Source organism: Thalia democratica, chromosome 2 (assembly GCF_965202585.1).
Source record: "Thalia democratica chromosome 2, ktThaDemo2.hap1.1, whole genome shotgun sequence".
Lineage (NCBI taxonomy): Eukaryota > Metazoa > Chordata > Thaliacea > Salpida > Salpidae > Thalia > Thalia democratica.
In genome coordinates, this window is record NC_139166.1 from 52,985,673 (window position 1) to 53,006,980 (window position 21,308).

Below are 21,308 nucleotides of genomic sequence, written 5' to 3' on the forward strand. Positions count from 1 at the left end.
TTATACTGTAATAAATTTAGATAAATTAAAACTAAAAGCACCAGAAATAAGTCATGAACTTACAAATTGTATATCAAAATTCAAATCCGTTATTTAAAACAAATATATTACATACAGTTTGTTTAATTAACGAAAATAACGAGCATCGTATTATGACTAATATAGGTAATTAAAGACCAAAATTTGCAGGTAGTTTTAGTATATTATAATCATTGGTTTTAACTTTGAAAAAAAAACTTGATAAATCTATTGTATAATACAAAACTCAGTAAAAAACCTAAAAAATAAAATTACAAGTCAGTTAAATAAAACAATTGAGAGTATAATTTTTACGAGCATTATTATTAATTAATATATTTTGTTTGGAACGGAATTAATAAAAAGCACAGCTGGAATAAAATTTTCGAAGGTAAATAAAAACTTTTGAACTTTAAACAATCTGAAAATACCAGTAAAACAGAATGAAAAATCTTGATAATAAATCTTTTTTTTTTAATTTTTAGTAAAATATAAACCTAAGTTCTGTGCTGTTATTACATACATTGTAATTTTTTTTTACATTATGGAGCTAACATGTGGAATGAAACTTTTTTACTTAAGATACTAAAAACAAAGGACTATTTAAAATTAGTTATAAACTCTAAATTGAATTTTTAAAGGTTTAAAAGCTTCACTTAACATTATTATATACAATCAACTAAGTAAAATAAAACTTTATTGATTATATTGCACATTTTCTAAATAAAATTGTACTTACTAGTTGAAAAACAATACTTAATCAAAAGTTATTTACACTAAGTAACATTGTATAATGGGAACTAAGAGCATCTTAGTAAAAAATTTCCAAGAAAAAAAATGCTATTTAAAACTTTTACCTATTATCACGTCACAATCAAAACTTAACTTTAAATCTTTTTCAGCTGGGCTAAAACGAGCATTTCTTGTTACGGAAACTTATAATCTTTCAGCGTTATAAATTCAACATTCATTATTAAAAGTGTATCAAATAACCAAAACAAAGTCAATAAATAACGTTTTTAGTGATATTCTAAGAATACTTTTTTTTTCTTTACTTTTTTTTTCAGGGGATTCACAGGAAACAGGAAACCAGTCAAAACACGCCCCTAGGTAGTTTTCATCAAGAGAAGAGTCGTCTGCAGGTTGCCGGACGATTGCGCGGGAAAGGCAGCTTGCAAACATGTGAACTTGTTTTTCTCCGCAAACGCCAAGTGCGGGGGGTTCAGCACCGAGCTTTATTACGTCTGCGAATGTTTGCCGGGCTTTTATGGGAACGGGACGACTTGTAGTTGGTATAAAATGGCTATTAAAAATCTGTATCTAATTTATATTGGTGCACATTAGGGTGAAGCTTTATAACAAACAAATCAGCTAATAAATCGTGTTTGTAGCTGTTCTTTAGCTTTATTTATTAAAATACAAATGATAAGGCAATAAACATGATAATAAAAACTTATTAGATACTTAATAATAATTATTTAAGACTAACATTTCTAATTACTTATACAATTTAAAATTTTTACTATATGCATTAAATCCTTTATAAAAACGTCATTCACAACTATATAAATGACAGTCATTCAGCTAGATATTTTTTATCAAAGTAGATTAAATTGTTGATAATTAACTTAAAAATAGCTTATACAAAAACGTTTAGGTTTAAAAGAAAAAGAACTTTTTGAAATTTAATTAACTATAACAATAAACAGTAAAAATTATAAGAAAAATAAGCAGAATAAAATAGCTTTAAACCATATTATAAAAAAATTGTATAAAAAAGTCAAAAATTTTATAGACATTGTAATTTTTATATAGAAATAAACAAAAAAAAAAAGATTAACTTAATTTTTAATTTTTTAGTGAAAAGCGTGTTTAGCTTTGTTTTTATGAGCAAAAAATATGTTTTTTATTTCTAACTTTTGAACCTTCAATGTTTTTTAAAAAATTATAATTTGTTAAGTATATCAAAACAGCTAATGAAACAAAAATAAATTAGCAAAACGTTTGAAAACAAAATTTAAATGTTGCGTTGGTTACGTAGTCCTATAATTCTTGAAAAAAATTAAGCATGCTATAATAAAATTTTTGAAAACAAAGTTAATGTAAGTTTCAAAGATATTAATAAATTAGTACAAAAAACGTACTTTTTAAAAATCTCTATTTTCAGTTAAAATTTATAACGTATAACTTTAAAAACGAGACATGTTTTTCTAACCTATAGTTACAAATAAGTTAAAAAGTGTCTTTGTTTAAATATTTTTAAATTAACTTTCATTTATTTTATTTCTAATTATTTTTTACTATCACTAATACCTATAATCCATACCCTTAATCGGTAACTATTTTTTTTTGTCCCATCGTGCATGTTGAACCTTCGTGCAAAAATTTATTCGTGTATATTAGACTCGTTTCCAGCCTTTAGAGTAACTTGTATTTTTGCTTATATACTCAAATAAAATATTTTTTATGTTATAGTTTTTTTTTTGTTTTGAAACTACGCAATCATAACTAATTTTTCTAAAAATAATTTCATGTTTCTTACCTAATCAATCAAATAAGAACAAAGTCTGATCAAATATTTCAAAACTTTTTTACAATAACTATCGTGCAATAAGTGTAAATTGAATTAATTGTCAAGGTTCTGTTTACTTTTTTTTAATCAATTTTTTGCAGCACGTTCAACAAGCTTGTTTGTTTTTTATTTTAACCGCAAAATAAAGCTTGTTTGGGTAAATATTTTCCGACGCTATTCATGTTTATTCAATTTTAGTACACCGGCTTTCAGAAGGACACATAAAACAAGTTTTTGAGTTTGTATAAACTTTAATAGTTTAATTTTATACTTAATAATACTTATAGCTTAGTTACTTTAGTTTATTGTTTGCTACAAAAGAATAAAAACAAATATAAAAACAAATAAACAAAAAAATGTAAATAAATTAAATAAAAATCCTATCGTCACAATAAACAAAATAAAAAGCTTAAGAAGAAGTTTCAAATAAGTTTATTAGAAAAAGCTTGTTCTACTTAACAACTTTAAAAATATTATAATCTGTTTAATACAGTTTATAAAGTCACACTTAAGTTTGAAAAATACAAACAATGCTGATGTATAATAATGATTTTCGTTGAAGTATTTGTTTACAGCAATGTAAGTTGTAAATAGTCAATAAAAAAGTTAATCAAATAAAAAGATAAGCTGCCGAAAATAGTAAGAGACAACTTATCTATGCTGTAGTTTATAACTTAAAGACAAGAACAAAACAAACATTTTAAGCAATAATGCGAAAACGTTTTTTCAACATCAAATAAATATTAGATCAAGTTTTACTTGGCTTAACAAACACAGTATCAAGTTTCTCAAAAAACATCCTTTGAAGTTTTTTTCTACTCCTTTCTCTTTTTACCTGTAATAATACGAAGTGTTATCCCACAAACAGCTCGTGTATCCGACTGATGACGTCATAGCGGAAACGCAAACTTCACGCGTTACTCCGAGACTGTGGAAGAATGTTCCGACACTGAAAAAAAAACATTAATACTTTAGCAAAGCGAGCTTGAATTTGATTGAGTAAAACAATATACTAACCCTAGAGTTAAAAATAAACACTTAGACTGAGATGTGATAGTATATAAAAAAAAACAGAATATATTAAAAAGATTACTTACTATACTACAACAGTTACTATACTATATTAAATCAAGATAGTCTTTTTTATAGCCTGTCTAGAACGTAATTGAATAGTTGGAAAAACTAACCGATCGCTTTAATTAGCACATCTATTGTACTAAACAATTTTTCTACATCAATTTACTCGAAACTTACATGAACTGTTTCTTCTTGTTTTGAGCGTCAGTAGTTTTTTCTCTGAGAATGAATTTTCTCGCACCCCTGCAGTATAACCGCATGTATTCTTCCCAACTGAAACTACTTGGATCGAAGTTGAACGTCTGCAATAATAAGTACGTTTATCGTTTTGATTAAAAATAATATTAAGAAGGAGTTAAACAGTTTAATTATTGTAACTTACAACAAAAAAAAAACAACATTTATGTGTATTGTGTATAAAAAGTTAAATATATATCACCAAAAATTTAAACGCTAGATCTAATAACAAACAACTTACTTTTTGATCTTCTTTTTTCAAGGACATCAACATATTTTTTGACTCTTTCCACTGAAAGTCGTGGCAATACATGAAGAAAGGCTCCATAACCTCCATTCCGGCCCGCAACTTTTTACATATCATAACAGCTCTAAAAACAAATTTGAAATTTTTAAAACTTATGTTCTGCTTACATGAGCTACGCTTAACAGGAGTTATTGCGATGACAGAACAAAATTCTATCACTATAACTATTCCTTACAAACAATGATCAAAAGACGATTCTATGCAAAATGCTTTTATGACCAAACCAATTTTGCAGCGTAAAACTGTCTTAGTATTTAACGCTATTTGAAAACTAAAAAATAAAAATAAACTTTAATTAATTTTGTATCATATACCTTGGTGTTTGTCCACTCAGACGAGCCACAATGTCAATTATGAAGCTCGGAACGTATTCTTTGAAGAAGGACCTCACTTTGTACAGCGTTTTGTTGTAAGTTACGCTGCAGTCATTCGGTATTATCATGTCTGCAGGCTCCTTCCTACTCCAAATGTTCATTCCGTTGACTGTAAGTTTAAAATAATTTATTTTATGAATTGAAATGTTTTAAAAACTGTTGAATCACTAAAAAATAAGGTCTGCGCTCAAAAGTTTGTTAATTAAAATACCCTAAATATTAATTTTGTTGACTGGTTTTTAAGTATAACATTTCAATTTAATTTAGATTAAAAATAAAAGTATAGTATGTCGTAAGATTTCAAACGGATTGAAGGCATAGTAGATGATTAAAATAAGCTATGTGCTCATAAGTTAAGTGTTAGATTTTGTACAAAACAGCGTTTATTGGTATTATTTTCTACAAAGTAGAAAACTGTTCACAATTAAAATAGTTTCTGCTATAAATTTTAAACAAAAAAAAAAAAAAAAAAATTACCCATGGTTTGAATAGGAAGTGGGTTTTGGGCGCAGATTGTTATGTGATAGCAAGGAACTTGTTTTCTTTTTTCAACGAAACTTTCAGGACTTTCAGAGGTGAACGACTCTGTTTCAAAACAGGTAAAAAAAATAAAACATGCGTGCAATATGATTCTTACTTGACAATGCAAAAGAATTATTTTGACAGTTGCAGCACCTTTTTGTCATTAAAAAATAAAAAATATGCTACCTAATTTTTAACTAGTTACCTGATAACAAAGAAGATCCACTTTCTTCAGAGGATGTAGATCTGTGGGAGGAATATCCTTCGGAGTTGGAGCTGATCTCGTCCATGGAAGAAGCTCCCAAATTCAATCCAAGCTTCGACCTGTTGAATGTAAAACTTTAAAAGAAATTGTTTCAAATGAGTTTAGAATATTTAATGTTAAAATAAATAAACGTTGCCAAGTTTAATGGCTTTTAAGTTTTTTTCTAAAGGAAAAATAAAAATATATAAAGTTAATGTTTTAGTGAAACTATTTTGAGATAAAAAAAATAGAAACTCTTTTTTAAATATAAAAAGTAAATATTTTCCGTAAAACCATTTTTAACTTATAACAACAGCAATAGTATACAAAAACAATAGCTATCAAAACCTATTACAACAAACCTTTCATTTCTGGCGTCGACGGCCGTCTTCATTCCCGCGCAAACGCAACCGTTCACGACGAAGTCAACCGGAACGAGATCGGCGTTTATCTGTCGGTCGGCGTTGGCCAGCTTGCATATTCCCTTGAGGATGGCCGACACGAACGCTGTGGGCCCGTACACGTTGGTGATCCACCCGGGTTGGGGTTCGAAGAGGGCCGGGGTTATCATGCCGGGTCGGACGATGCAGGCGGGTATCTGGGGCCCGCACTCGGCAACTATGGCGTCCTCCGCCCACGCTTTTGTCAAAGTGTAAGTGTTCGGTCTGAAAAATAAACTGGGTTTTATTGTTGCTCCCAAAATAAAATAGCTTAAAATCAAAAACAATAAAAAATTAAAGCTAATAAAAAAACCCGATGAAATAAAAAAAAAAAAAAACTTGATAAAATTGGATGTAAGATAAAATAAATACATACAATGTTTTTGTTATGATTAAAAAGACTCATTTAAATAAACTCATAATTTTTCGAGTATTTGGTGGAGCACAACTTAAAAGTATTCTACTATGTTTAATTTTTTATCATTAAAAACTCTAAAAAAAAAGTCAAACTGACAATCCGTCTAATAGTTCGTTCAGCATTCCGGCCAATTGTCCGTCGTTCAAAAACTTTAAAGACTTTTCTACGTCCTTGTAGTCGATCCTCCTTCTATATATTTTCTCCTCTATGACGTCACAGTGGTTGTTCGAGTTGACGAAGGCGGTGCTGACGTGGACGAACGATTCAAGGTGGCGGCACCTCTTCAGAATTTTCAGTATTCTCCTGGTGCACTGCACGTTCATTTCGTATGCGACTCTGTTTAAAAAAAAAATGTTATTTGTGTTTGAATAGTTTTAACTTAGCTTAATTATTATTGCTTATTATACGTTTTAAAGAAATGCTTTATAACAGTTTTTTAATAATAGCATTTAAGTTAATATATTAATAAAATAGCAATAACTAAATTAAATATTTAGCATTTGTAAAGTATCTGTAGAGTATAAATAAAACTTATTAAATCTAATTGAAAATACCGAAAACATTTAAAATGTCTACCTGATAATTTCGTTGAATTTCAAAGTTGCAGCGCAGTGAATAAAAACGTTGACTTCGTTTCTCAACAATCTTTTTGATTGGCGGCTTATTCCTAGATCTTTTGCCTCCAAATTGCAACTTACGTATGAAAGTTTGTCCATAAAGTTCGGGTGAACCTTTCTCACCCTATCGAAACACTGTAAAAAGATATTGAAAAAATTTGATAAAAATTAGGTATTTGAAAGTAGTAAAATACAACTTTGCAAACAACTGTTTAGTATTTGTGTCTCATAAAAAGAAGTAAATCTTTCTAGCCTTTAAAAAAGACGCTGAATTATTTTTTTGTTTATTTAAAAACAACAAATATTTTTAATAACAACGTTTTATCTTGTTAAGTTTTCTGTTCGTTTGTTGAAAAGTAATTCTTGTTTTTCGATATTACTTATCATTAACTTTAGAAAATGAGCTAACAGGTTTATCAGCGAGCGATTTTAGACGATCTTCGGGACTCACTCCCCTCTTGTTCCTGATCAACAAAATTATCTTCTTCACGTCCGGGCAACTGTACAGAAACTTCTCAATAATCCCCTGACCCAGAAATCCGGTACCTCCCGTCAGCGCGACGGTTTTTCCCGCGTAAAAATCAGCAATTGACGGGTACGTTTGGTTCTGTTTGGAATTACACTAATTATTATTTTCATGGTAGAAAAAAAAAATATTTGTAGGTTGTAGCTGTTTCTATCAAATTTTGACTAAACACTAAAAAAAAAGTTAACTCTTTAAAGCTTAATAAAACACAAATAGTGATGTATAAAGATAAGTAGTTTTGTTTAAAGTAGTTAAGTGTATAAAACTAGTTACACTGATAAAAACTAAACATACATACTGAAGAATTTTCATTGTAAATAAAAAAATATTTAAATTTTTGTTCAACATAAATGCTTTAAATATAAAACTACTTTCTATTAGCCTTAAAAAACAATTGATCAACTGAAATTTTTTTATCAGTCTAATAAATTTTACTCGTGTACTTCATAAAGCAAAATATTTAGAAATATGTTTTTGATTACTAATTTCAAAGTAAAAAACCTTTTTATTTTTAGATAATAATAAAAACAACCTTTACAAGCATCTTTTTTGAAACTTATTTCTGCTGTAGTTATACTTTCAACTAACTGAATTATACTTAATTTTATTCGTCCTGAGGTCTTTAAATATAAACTATTTTTAGAGAGAAAACAAAAGATAAATAATCAATTTCCAATTAGCAATTTACCGAAATTATTAAGCCTTAAGTAAACAATTGCCGTCAATTGTTTGTAAAGTTTTATAATATATTTAAACTTTTAGTCATGAAACAGCAAATATTCAAGGAAAAACAAACTTTATTGGATTAAAACAAACTCAAACATTAAATTAGTATACATATTTTGCAATATTTCAAGCGTCTATACCATTGTAATACTAATTAAATACATTTTAGCTTATGTAGTTTTTTGTATAATCAAAAACAAAGAAAAATTAATCAAGCTTAAACAAGCGTTAATAATAAATCAATATAAAAAGTAACACAATTACATTTAAAAAACAACAAATGGTTTAACAAAATAAAGAAACTGAGTAATCGAATTCTTTATATTAGCATAAAATTAGCTTGAAAATATTTATAAGCATATCTCTAATTTTAAACACATTAGAACATTAAAATACTTTCTTTAGCTTTAAAGTTTTATTTACTTTAACTTCTAATTTTGTGGATCTAGTAAATCTATACTGTTAAAAATTAGAAAACAATTAGCTTCTTAAAATACTACAAAAGTTGATCAAGAGTTGTAATAAGTTTTTATACTTGACTTTTCATACAATACTTATGTTTATATTTTAATATTTTCAAAAAGTAAAAATTAAATTTTCATATTGTAAAGTAAAATTCTAACATTATAATACTAAATAAACTAAAATGTTCACAAATAAGCATGTTAAGTTGAAAGTCTTAATTCAGTTTAAATTTAACAAAAAAAAATTATTTCCATGCTGTAAACATTTTAGAATTTTTAAAAAATAATAATTGAAATCAAATTTGATGAAAAATTCCATTTTAGCTTGAATCTTATCATAAAAATGTTTTGCCCAGCTTAAAATTCAACGTTATATACTTTCATCGCTTACTTCAATAACTTTTAAAGTCTTATAAAAATAGAAGTGTCATAACGATTTCATCATTTATAATAAAGCCCTACTAATTTATTCTTAATAACTAGTTTATGAGTAAATTTTTTATTGTAGTCAATTTTTAAGCATGTATTATGTTCCACAACTAATAAAAAAACATAAGTTAATAAATGAACCTTTTTCTTATGAATTCTTATCTTTTTAGCATATTTCTAGCGCTAAAACATTTATTTTGCACATTTTATAATCAAAATAGTTCGAAAATAAAAACTTTAAAGGAAATATTCCTGGAGTAACTGTTATCAAAACATTACAAATTGTTGCATGTTTTTTGTTAAGTATATACATCAGGTATGCCGATAACGTTTAAAAGGCTCTTTAAAAGGGGTGAGTTTCAGAAAGGTACAGCGACACTTTAGCACGGGTCGTCAACTCAGCACGGTGCGTTACTTTAGCACGGCGTCAATTTAACTCGGAGAGTCACTTTCGCACGGCGTCAATTTAGCACGGAGAGTCACTTTCGCACGGCGTCATTTTAGCACGGAGGGTCACTTTCGCACGACGTCATTTTAGCACGGTTACTGGTGACGACATCTGGAAAAATTAATTCGGTCATCGGTAAATTCTGACCATGTGTCGTCGACTGGGTTGTTTGTTTACTGCAATTTATTTGTTGTTTTATGACTAATCCGTGCCACCAGACACATTTTTTTTTGTTAAAAATACATGCGGTAGGATTTTCCCTCACTTTACGCATTATCGATTTGCGCTTTTAAGAGCAATCTTTTGTATTGAACTCGAAGCACAAACCTCTTTCATGATAATCTTCGTCATAGCCGCCGACAAGGTAGATTTTATCAGTAAAACCGCAGACAGTATACTTCCATAAGTTTCAATCGTTTACGTTGCCTATATTAGCAACTACTTTACACGTTTTTTTATAAGATTGCACATTTATATTTTTTTATGTTAACTTTACTGTACCAGTTGTAAATGTCTCTGCCATCGTGGTGATTGAATATGCAGACCTTTCCCTTAGGATAAACCGCTTTAAATTTGTAGCGTTTTTCTGACGATAAATTAACTATCTCAAAACTGTTAAAGTTGTCAGAATTATTTATACGCACTAAGTTTAACTTTTGTGCCACAAAAATTGTTTTTGCACTTTTTTACTAAATAACAGTTGTTTTTTTTTTGCTTCGCTAAGTGATTTGTTGAACTTTTTAGTATCTTTCAAATTTTATATTCAATTAAAACTTTTGAAGTCGAATTTTTGCTTTTCAAATTACAGTCGCACAAAGCCGAAGACTTTGCTTCGCAAAATAAAATTATATCTATTTTTTAATTTAAAGAATAAGTTGTTTTTTGCTTGGCTAAAATTCAGCTTATTTGTTAATTTTTTTTATATTCGACCAAACTTTTTGCTTTGCAAAATTATATTTTTTGTTTTCTTTAAAGAAAATACGTTGTTATTTTTTGCTTCGAAAAGTTCAGCTAATCTGTTGTTTTTTTTTTTGCTAAAAAGGCTCGTTTAGATTGCCATGTTTCTGAAAAGGCTTACCTCTGACGACACGGGACGTCCCATAGAGAAATGTCTCCATGTAAAAAAGAGTTGTAAGTAAATAACTCAAGACAGCGTCTGACTGAACTCTTTTAAAAGATACATTATCCAAATATAGCTCTATAGCCTATAGAATGTTTAAAGAAGAAAAACTATTTAAAAAACGTATTTAAGTTCGTCAAATAATTTTATATGTTTTAAAGAAAGAGTAAACAAGAACTAAATTTACAAAAAATAGTACCTGAAAAGCTAATATGAATTTAATAAAGCTTTTTTTTGTATGAATGAAATTTCAAACTATACTTACAATTAATACACCAGCGTTTTTCTTGTTTTTTAACCATCGTACCTACTATATAACTAAAAATTGTTTATTTGGAAAACTGAAAATAAATTAAATACTAATCAACAATATTAACAATACTTGCAATTTGCACCTTTTGTTGCCAGACGTTAGCTTTTATATTATAGACCTCTTTAAATTTAATTAAATATTTCAGTGGTCTTTTTTAAAAACTGTTTGCCGAAAACTTCAATTTATCTAATAAAAGTAATTTACTAACTTTTGTAAATAATTTTTTTTAGTTTAGTTAGACTATTTTACAATTCAAACTACGACCGTTTTTGTTGTTTAAATGCTAAATCTTGATCAAAATATAATAGACTCTTTCTTATAAGTAACACATAAAACAAAAGTTTAAGTAAGCTGTAATGAAACACAAGCAGTTTTGTATTTAATATAAACTTTAAACATCTACCAATTAAAAATAAGTTTATTTATTCGTAAAGGAGTGAACTAAATTAAACACTGACCTTAATACCGTTTTATTTATATAAGTAAAATATAAATGTGATAGTTATTTTGTTATGTTTGTTTTATGGTCTTTAAACTTAAACTATTTTTATTTTTAATTCACAAATAAATAACCAAATAAAAAACAGAAAGTGTCTTAAGAAACTAAATTTATTGTTCAACAGTTGTACAATAAAAAACTAAGTAAAATAAAATAGAATTTTTATATAAACCAAGTTCTTCAAAAAAGTTTTGAGGGTTAATTCTAGTGATGTACCGGACCCACAATTTCGGGTCCGGCCGGACCCGGATCCGGACTTTTTTTTACAAATTAGAATCCGGCCGGAACCGGATCCGGACTTTTTTTTCAAATTAGAATCCGGCCGGAACCGGACCCGGACTTTTTTTTCAAATTAGAGTCCGGCCGGAACCGGATCCGGACTTTTTTTTCAAATAAGAATCCGGCCGGATCCGGATATTAGACAAAAATTGCAATATCCGGCCGGACCCGGATAGTGAGTCCGGTACATCACTAGAATAAACTAGCTTGAGTCAGAATGAGGTTTTTAAAAACTGAAAAAAAAAGAACTTTAATCTAATAATAAGTAGAACAGCTAGCCACAAGGTTTCCAAATTTAGGTGTTATTTACAGTTAAAAATCTGAAATCAAGTTCTTGAACAAAATACACTAGAAAATTACAAAATATTGAAAATTGGATCAGCTCAAACTCATTCAAAGTCTAAAAGAAAACTAGCCTGAGTTTTTATAAAAAACTAAACTAGCCTGAGGCAGTTCAAAATTTTCTAAAATTTCCAAAAATTTTCAAACTAGCAGGGTTGCCACTGTTTAAGTCAATAAAACTAGCTAGAGTGAGTATAAACAAGCCTGAGTCAGAATGAGGTTTTTAAAAACAGAAAAAAATACTTTAATCTAATAATCAGTAGAACAGCTAGCAAAGGTTGATAATTTGGTAGTAAAGTTGTGGACTGATTGTGGTGCACTTAACTTATTAGTACTACCCATTATAATTAAATCCTACCTTATTTAATTAATATCTAACAAATACTCAATTCTAACTGAGACTACTTTCTATAATCAGACACGACAGTTTTGAGTGATAAACCTTTTATATAAAACACAACAAGAAATACTAGCATATACAAAATTATTAATTACTTTGGTAACACTGTAAAAACTGGAAGCTATTTAAATCTATATCAAAAGACTTTAAAAAAAAAACTAAAAATTAAATAAATATTTTAGTAAACATGAAACTGTAAAATTTTTAATAAACTATTAGACTAAAAACCTGGTTTAAATATTTAAACAATTAAACACCTGTTGAAATATTCACTTTTAAAACAAAACACTACTTACAATAAGCATTCACAAAAACGTTCAAGATATTTTGTTGCTTTAAGCTACACACCAAACTAACTAACTGCTTACATATAAATTGCCTGTCATGTTCTGATGTTTTGTTGCATCAGTATTTAGTTTGAAACATTTCGTCATATGATTCTCATTGGCTCATACATTCAACCGTATTACTCTAAATATTCTCTGAGCTCAACTTTAAACAATAAAAAATGCAAGTATTCATTCCAAAGTTTTCAATTTTACAACATACGTAAAGAGTTGCATTTCATGAAATGTTTATTTCATAGTTTAAATGTTAACAAATGTAAATTAGTCACGTGTACAAAATGAGCCAATCACGGTAGGTGTTTAATTTTAACTGACGAAAATGACTCTTAACAATTTATACAGGGTTTGTTTTTGAAAAAATACTTTTGCGAATGCTCTTTTTTACTAACTAGATCCGGGTCCGGCCGGATCTCTGTTAGGATCCGGCCGGAACCGGACCCGGACTTTTTTTTCAAATTAGAATCCGGCCGGAACCGGACCCGGACTTTTTTTTCAAATTAGAATCCGGCCGGAACCGGATCCGGACTATTTTTTCAAATTAAAATCCGGCCGGATCCGGATATCAAACAAAAGTGGCAATATCCGGCCGGACCCGGACCCGGATAGTGAGTCCGGTACATCACTAGTTAATTCATTTATCGGTTTTAATAAATATTTTTTTAAATTTTTTTCGTTGGAGTCAAAGGACATAAACTTAAACAAACAATCAGAATACATTCAGACTTGTAAAACTTTTTAAATTGTGAACTAATACATTAAAGTAAATGAATATTCGTGATTCAGAATACTATACAAATGAAGGAGTATTTCTATATATATGTTTTTTGTTGTATAAAAAAAAGTTTTGTTAGATACTGCAGACTTGTTTAAGAAACTTAATAAACTGATTAACATCAAAACAAAAAAAATGGTTCAAAAATTAAAACAAATGTTTTAAAATATCATATAAAGTATAAAACCAATAATTAAGTTAAATCATTTTGTAATTTAGATTTTAAGCTTATGGTATTACATTTATGATTTTTTTAACTATCTATTTTTTTATTAAAAAATTGACAAAAGGTAAATGGTTATTTAGTAGTAAATGAACAGATCGGATTCTAGTAATAAATATTATTATAAATTACAAATAAGTTGTAAGAAAATATTTAAAGCCTTTTTTTGGTATAAGCTACAGAAAAAACTTCTTTAAATCATACTTTAAGCTAGTTTTTTATGTGAGTTTTAATACATACCATTACCAATAATGAATGTGAAGAAAAAAGGATTCACTCATGACTGACTAATATAAAATTAAGTAGTTACTTTGATTGATTTTCTTAAACTAAACCTTTAAATATCATTAAACTGAAACTATCTTTAGCCTAAAGTTTGTTATACTAATAACAAAGAAGTGGTTTCTAGTTATAACATTAAGTATTTTAGTTGTTTTGCTACAGACATTTAATGTTTTATAATTATATGAATACTTTAACTAGGTAGTTAAAATACTGATGCTCTTTATTGCATAGTAGTAAGTTAAAACTGAAATTAAAAATTCAGTCTGTTTAGGTATTTAAGTTTTAAAATTACTTAAATATGCTAAAATTAATAATTACCTAAAAAACAAAACAAAACTTTATAAAAGTTTTAATAATAGTACAAATGATGTTTTTACATATTAAATAATTAAACTAATAACTCGTCAAATTTAAACTTTTTTTCTAATTATGAGCTTATTTTTCATGCTTACTTTGCAGGCCAAAAGTTTATCATGAATGGAAATGGAAAAATATATGAAACTAAGAATGTCCAAAATCGTTCAGGTAGTTTTGTTAACATATAATAAACATATATCATTAACATTTTGAATTACATAAGTAAGAGTATTCATTAAAAAAAAGAGGTAGCAGTTTGACTTATTTTAGTTAATTTAGCCCCCTTTTCAAATACCCCTTAAAGCTAAAAAAAATATTTTTTTAATCTATTAGTTCATTATCCAAAAAAATTTCGTTTTTTTACTACTTTCTGTCCCCCGATAGCTAATACCATTTCCAACGGGTTAATAATTCAACTTTTAGCCTATTACCAAATAGTTTTCAGCTAATGAAGGACAACAAGATTGTGTGGATTATGATGTTGAGAGAATTGTTGGAAGAAGAAATGACGGAGTAAAAAATGTTATTTTATACCTTGTAAAATGGAAGTATTGTGACGAGTGAGTTAATCGTTTGATAGTCTTATTTTTTTGTCAAAAATATTTTAGTTTGTTGTAAATCCTAGAAAATGATAAAGGTTGTATAAAAAAATATAATAAACAGTTTTATAAAATTTTTGGTTTCAAGTAATAATGGTTTACTTTAAACATCTTACTTTTTACTTTTTAAACATAAATTATAAATAATCTTAATTTAATACTGGTGATCAGTTACGTTTTATTTAGTACAACTAAATTTCACTGCTAGATAGATCTTCAGGTACGAATAAATAAACAATATTCTGAATTCATAAATTTATAGCAGTTAGTAATAATAAAAATGTGAAGTATATTAAGACAACGGGTTGTTTTTGAGCACTTTTCTAAATTTTTCTAAAATGAAAAAAAAAAAAATTATTAATATAAAATAAAGCTAAAAATAGTTCATGTAAAAATAGTTCAAATAAGAATATTGTTGACAATATTTTTTCATTAAAGATAAGTATATTTCTCAAAGTAGTGCTTGTGTAATATTCTATCACCATTTTCATATATAACAAAAAAAATCCTTTTCATCAGGTCAGAAAACAGCTGGGTAGAAGAAGCAAACACTACTTGCCGCAGACTCATACGAGAATTTGAAAATGGAACAAAAATAGAAGCAGACAGAACAGTTTTAGGTTAATGCATAAAAATTAATTTAATATCAACATAACCAGATAATTTTTTACATGTATATAAATACATGCTTTTAACTTTAAATCAGCTATTTCTCTTGTAAAACCATCAAAAATGACATTTTAGAAGTGTTTAAAAAACTACTGTATCTGGAAATGTTAGAATTTATACATTAAGCTACTGGTTATAGATAAGCGGCGAAATAAAATCTTATATAAACTTCAAGTACTTGCTAATAATTCAGAAACTTGAGCTTATATAATTCTTTTTTTTTTGTGAGAACACAATCAAGAATTTGTTTAAAACATTGTTTAAACCAGCGATTCATAAAATTTTTTTCGTTTTTACCCATTTTTGGAAGATTATTACCAAATTTACCCTCAATATACAAAATAGTATTTAATTTAAGGAAAAATAATATTAATTTTGTACATTCAGCTTATTAAATCTATCAAATACTAAAATTTAAAGAGTTTATTTAACTTTAAAAAATTTACAGTTCAATGTATAAATTATAGTTAAATATAAATAAATAACTTTAAAAATAAAATAGCAATTAAAAGTATTGATTTACAGAACTTGTAATAAAGAAAATTTACTTCCTAAAACAAGGTAATTTATCCCAAGGGTTAAATTTACCCCAGTTTACTAATCGCTGGTTTAGACAGTTTAGACAATCAATAAAACTATACGAATTGAGTGTTTATACAACAGTTTACAGCTTTATACTTAATTAACAGATTGGAGTGAATTTAATCGCCAAGCTCTTGCTGCTGAAATTAAATCAAAGAGATTGCCGTGTTCATGTATTAGTAATGTTACTTAGTTCAAGCTTTCTCATATTCAAAGGGATAGAAGTTAAGTCAAGGGTTTTTGTAATTCTACCTGCAGCAAATGCTACGGGATTTTTATACGTATCATAATGCGTCTAGTTTGTTAATAAATAAAATTAACAACTGAATTAATTTTTTGTTCAAGTTAAAGTGTTAAAGGAAATACATTTGAGGTAGTTTCATAGTTTATTTCTTTTTACAAAACTCAACTGCATTCCAGTCCAGCCTCAATATTTTAGATTTATATGGTTTAGTCTGTTACTATTTTAAAAGTATTTTGTGATCCTAAATAAATTTGAGACAACAAAATACTTTTCAGCTAATGAAGTACAACAAAATTGTGTGGATTATGATGTCGAGAGAATTGTTGGAAGAAGAAATGACGGAGTAAGAAATGTTATTTTATACCTCGTAAAATGGAAGGATTGTGACAAGTGAGTTAATCGTTAGATAGTTTCAGGATTATTGTCAAAAGTGTTTGAGATTGTATGTGGTTTGAGTTTAAATCTAAATATATAAATAATAAATCACATTGTTAGATAAAATTATCTGATTAACAATTAGTTTTTTGTTATTACTATTAAACTTGAACATTTTTTCTTGTTAGTTTTATAAAGACAATGTAAAAAATAGTTATATACAGTACAGACCATACATAAACTTAATAATAGTACGAATTTTTTAACTTAGGCTATGATATAAACAAGTTATATTTTTAACAATTATTTGTTTATTAGTGTTAATGTTGAACTTGACAACAAAATAAGTATATTTTTTAACATTATACTAATGAAACGTCTAATTAGCATTAAAAAAAAGAAATTCTGTTTTATAGATCAGAAAACAGCTGGGTGGAAGAAGCAAACACATCTTGTTACAGACTCATCCGAGAATTTGAAAATGGAACAAAAATAGAAGCAGACAGAACAGTTTTAGGTTGGTAAATTGAAAAATTAAATTTAACATAGCAATAGCAGATATACATCTATTTAGATAATTCTTAACAACAAACTTTTGCGTATTAGAACCAATGTTATTTCATTATATGCTACTCAAAGTAGTTCTTTAAATTTACAATCCACTTAGCAACATGTTGTGGATTACATTAAATTTTCGTACTTGTATAAAAATGAGTTGCTTGGTAAATGCTTTGAATAAGTAAACTTGCATGTTTTAAATTATACAAAACAATTTGAAGGTAATTTTTTTTTTACTTGAGTAGTATTAGCAATCAGTAGACCAGTAGAACTGTTTGAGCATGAATTGAAAAAACAATTTATAATTAATTTGCAGATTTGCGTGAATTTAATCGCAAAGTTATCGATGCTGAAAATAAATCGCAAAGAGCGTCTTGTCCAGGTAAAATTAAGTTTTAATAAAAACTTTTTAAGCTATTTATTGGATATAGTAGCCGTTGATTGAGATTTTAAATATAATTGAGCAAATTTTATTGGGTGTAATTTGAGATCAACATGCGTCAAAGTCTTTTAATAAGAATAACTAATTCTTAAAAATCTGAGCCGCTATTTTAAAGTTTTTTCATAACGCTCTACATTGATACAAGTAAAACAGAAATAAAAAAATTATATAATAATTATAAGATGTAACGTTATAAGGCGTTAAATCCTGGAGATCCTGATAAGCTAAGCTTATCGGAATGTATATCACAGATGTTCTTGTGCTAAAACTTTATTTCAACTAACGGCGTTTCACTGCTCTCAAATAAATTTAAGAACAGATCTACGGAGTCTATAAAATGTTAACACACATTAGAAAAAAAGCAGAAAAATATAGACTCCGTAGATCTGTTCTTAAATTTATTTGAGAGCAGTGAAACGCCGTTAGTTGAAATAAAGTTTTAGCACAAGAACATCTGTGATATATAATAATTAGTAATTTTTTGCTAAGATTTTTGGTTAGACAAATGTTCTGAAGTTGTTATACTACAAAATTGTATCAAACAGATACACATTCTCTAACTATTACTAAAAACACTAACTTATTATTTAAATTAAAAACAACAGAAGTTGTATTTATTCTGGTCTAAATAGTTAATTTTAAATGTACTTCTATCGAATTCCATAAAAATTCATATCTTTAAAATATAGAGAAATATAATTTTCAATAGACATACTATCTACGTATGAGCAAATGAAAATTCACAAAATAATGTTGTCGAAGAGAACCAAGTTAAATGAGCATCTTAAAGTATATCCCTCTCATCAAAACTTTTTAATAAACTTTTTTGAAAAAAAAGAAAAAAATTTGAGAGACTTTATAAATAATGATATTATGAATATAACAATGAGACGAATTGAATTCGTTAAAACAAAGGAAGAAATAATAAGTGAAACAAAAGAGTTGTTTGTTAACAAAATTGACAAAATATCTGGAGTTGTAAACCATGAATTTAAATACAAACTTGAACCTTTGGAGGAAAATGATCAAGATTACTACATTCTAAAAATGGCTCTTACAGAAGAATGTTTACAGAATTCAAAAAACTACAAAGATGATAGAAAGATAAGAATTCAGAGAGTAGTTTCAACAGATATCAGTACAAATGAAACATGCGTTTCGGAAAGTTCAAACACACTTTTACTTCATGGAACAAAAACATCAAACATAGAAGGAATTTTAAAAACAGGTTTTAAGCCTTCGACTCAGGGAAGATTTGGCCCGGGAGTTTATTTGACCGACAGTTACGATACAGCCTCTATTTATGGAAGAAATTATGAAAAAGATGGTGAAAATGCTAAACTCAACACGTGCGTACTAGTGTGCGAGGTCATTAATTCGCGAAAATTAAAAAAACGAGACAAGATGTTAGAAAACAAACTTGAAAAAGAGCCTGCAGTTAAAACATATGATTATTTAACAGGAAAGGAAATTTCTAGGACAGAGAAAAATGCACGATTCGTTTTAGATAGTAAAAACAACATAATTGATAAAGGAACATTTTTAAATTCCGAAGATAAAAGTAAAACAGTAGCTTATCAAAGTTTAGTAGTTCCGTCTTACCTTATTGAAGTTCAGACATATATAAGTCTTCATACAATGGTTGAATATGTGCTATACAGTAGTTTGAATGTAATAAGATTTATCAAGCCCACAATTAAAGACCTCGAAAATAAGCAAGAAAAGATCACTATTGAAAAATTAATTGGTGAAACAAAAAAAGAACTAGTTTTAAATAAAAAAGCCGAAGTAGAACGTGTGGTAGAACATTTCTGCTTAGAAACTGATTCTGTAATTGAACAACTGGAGTTTAACTTAAATAGCCTCTTTAAAATGACAGAAAAAAACAGCTACAAACACAAAGTTAAAGTTTTACAAAGTGAAGACAAAGATTACCAGTACATTTTGAGTTTAATATTCGACGAAAAAAGTTCTTACAACCCAAAAGTTTTAAAAATATTTAAAATCATCCCGGTGAAAGAAAGAAAACCCGTTTCAAAGAGAAAAGTGATAGAATTAAAAAGTAAAGAACTATATCTGTATGGAGTGAAAGCAGAAAAGGTCAACTCAATTCTCAAATGCTCATTTACAGAGACAAAAACTCTTAAAGCTCTGATTTAGATATTGCAACTACAAGTTTAAAGTATGAATGTGCTAAAGGCCATTGCTACTGTAATGTTAATAATGAAGTTAAAGAATGTTTATTTGTGTTTGTTACCAGTTCTAAGTATGTTAACAAAAAGTTGGCGAAAGGCGAAAACTTGAGTGAAGTCGGGCGTAGAATGTCCAACTGTTTTAGAAATAACATGTCCGAGATGACAAACCAATATATTTCTTTAGTATATACGACTCCAGAATACTTAATTACTTTTGAGTTTTGAAGGAGACACCTAAATAGAAATTAATAAGAAAGTTGCAAGTTTTCGAAGTTTTCTTGAAGTGTATTAGATTTATATAAATTTCATTTATGTTTTTCTTAATATTTACTTTTTAAGAAGAACCTTTTAATTCAAGTGTTTACTACTATTTTATACCGGCTTTTTCAAAAGTTATTAGATATATATATACATTTTTGTTTTAATAAATTTTTATAAAATGTAAATAAAATTTGAATATTTATTCCTTACTAGCTTAATATTAAAAATGTAACTTTTTATATTCTTAATTTTTCCCTGCAAAATACAAATTATATTGTTATTAGAAATATTATTCTACCATTTGTTATTTTTTCACTTAACTTGCATTATGCTGATCTAGAATTTATTACATTTATTATGTATATATGTATTTTTCCTATCCAACAAGCCACATAATCCTTAATAACTGCAGTTTTGATTATAATAATTTTTTTGGCAGTTAAATCAGTAAAGGTGGACTTGTTTCGTAATTACTTTTTAGTTTTAGTTTTTTATAATCCAAAGTTACAAAAGGTTTTTTATTGGTACTTGACAAGACTTATTAAGTACAAAAAACACTTGTATGGTTTTAAAGATGTTTTCAATACACTTTTGATCTATTCAAGTTTTTTTATAAATTATTTGTTTAATGTTGAAAAAATGCTTACTTAGAAGTAAATTCATGTAAGACATCCAAGTACTAGTGGAGAAAGAAAACATGCGATAGCGTCATAAAAAGTGCGAAACAACATAACAATCTTAAATATAGTAACTCTCATTTTTTAGCACATAAGATAAGTATTAAAGCAAAATAAAAAATTTAACTAATTTAACATTCTAAGTAAAACGTTTAAAAAAGTAAAATGATATAAATACAAATAATTACAAAAGTAAATAAATAAGAGTTTTTTGAATTTTGTGAGAATTAATATGAATATACATGAAATATTGTGTAAAGACTAATTATTAGTACTATTCTCAACTATATAAGAACAAGTATTAGGTATTAATAGAATACTGTTTTTTTTTTAAATTAGGTATACAAAAT

General features: G+C 27.3%; 1 protein-coding gene across 1 annotated transcript; it reads right to left on the bottom strand.

Annotated features, from left to right (window-relative positions):
• Window positions 1-1,124: 1,124 nt before the first annotated feature.
• On the bottom strand, window positions 1,125-9,755 carry LOC145828701 (fatty acyl-CoA reductase 1-like). The gene is made up of 12 exons (XM_082936456.1): window positions 9,747-9,755; window positions 7,236-7,433; window positions 6,786-6,961; window positions 6,306-6,545; window positions 5,714-6,016; window positions 5,313-5,431; window positions 5,063-5,170; window positions 4,526-4,694; window positions 4,146-4,275; window positions 3,845-3,969; window positions 3,426-3,539; window positions 1,125-1,251 (listed from the first exon to the last, which is right to left on the bottom strand). Exons 1-12 carry the CDS (start codon window positions 9,753-9,755, stop codon window positions 1,125-1,127), a joined length of 1,818 nt encoding a protein of 605 aa, XP_082792582.1.
• Window positions 9,756-21,308: the final 11,553 nt, after the last annotated feature.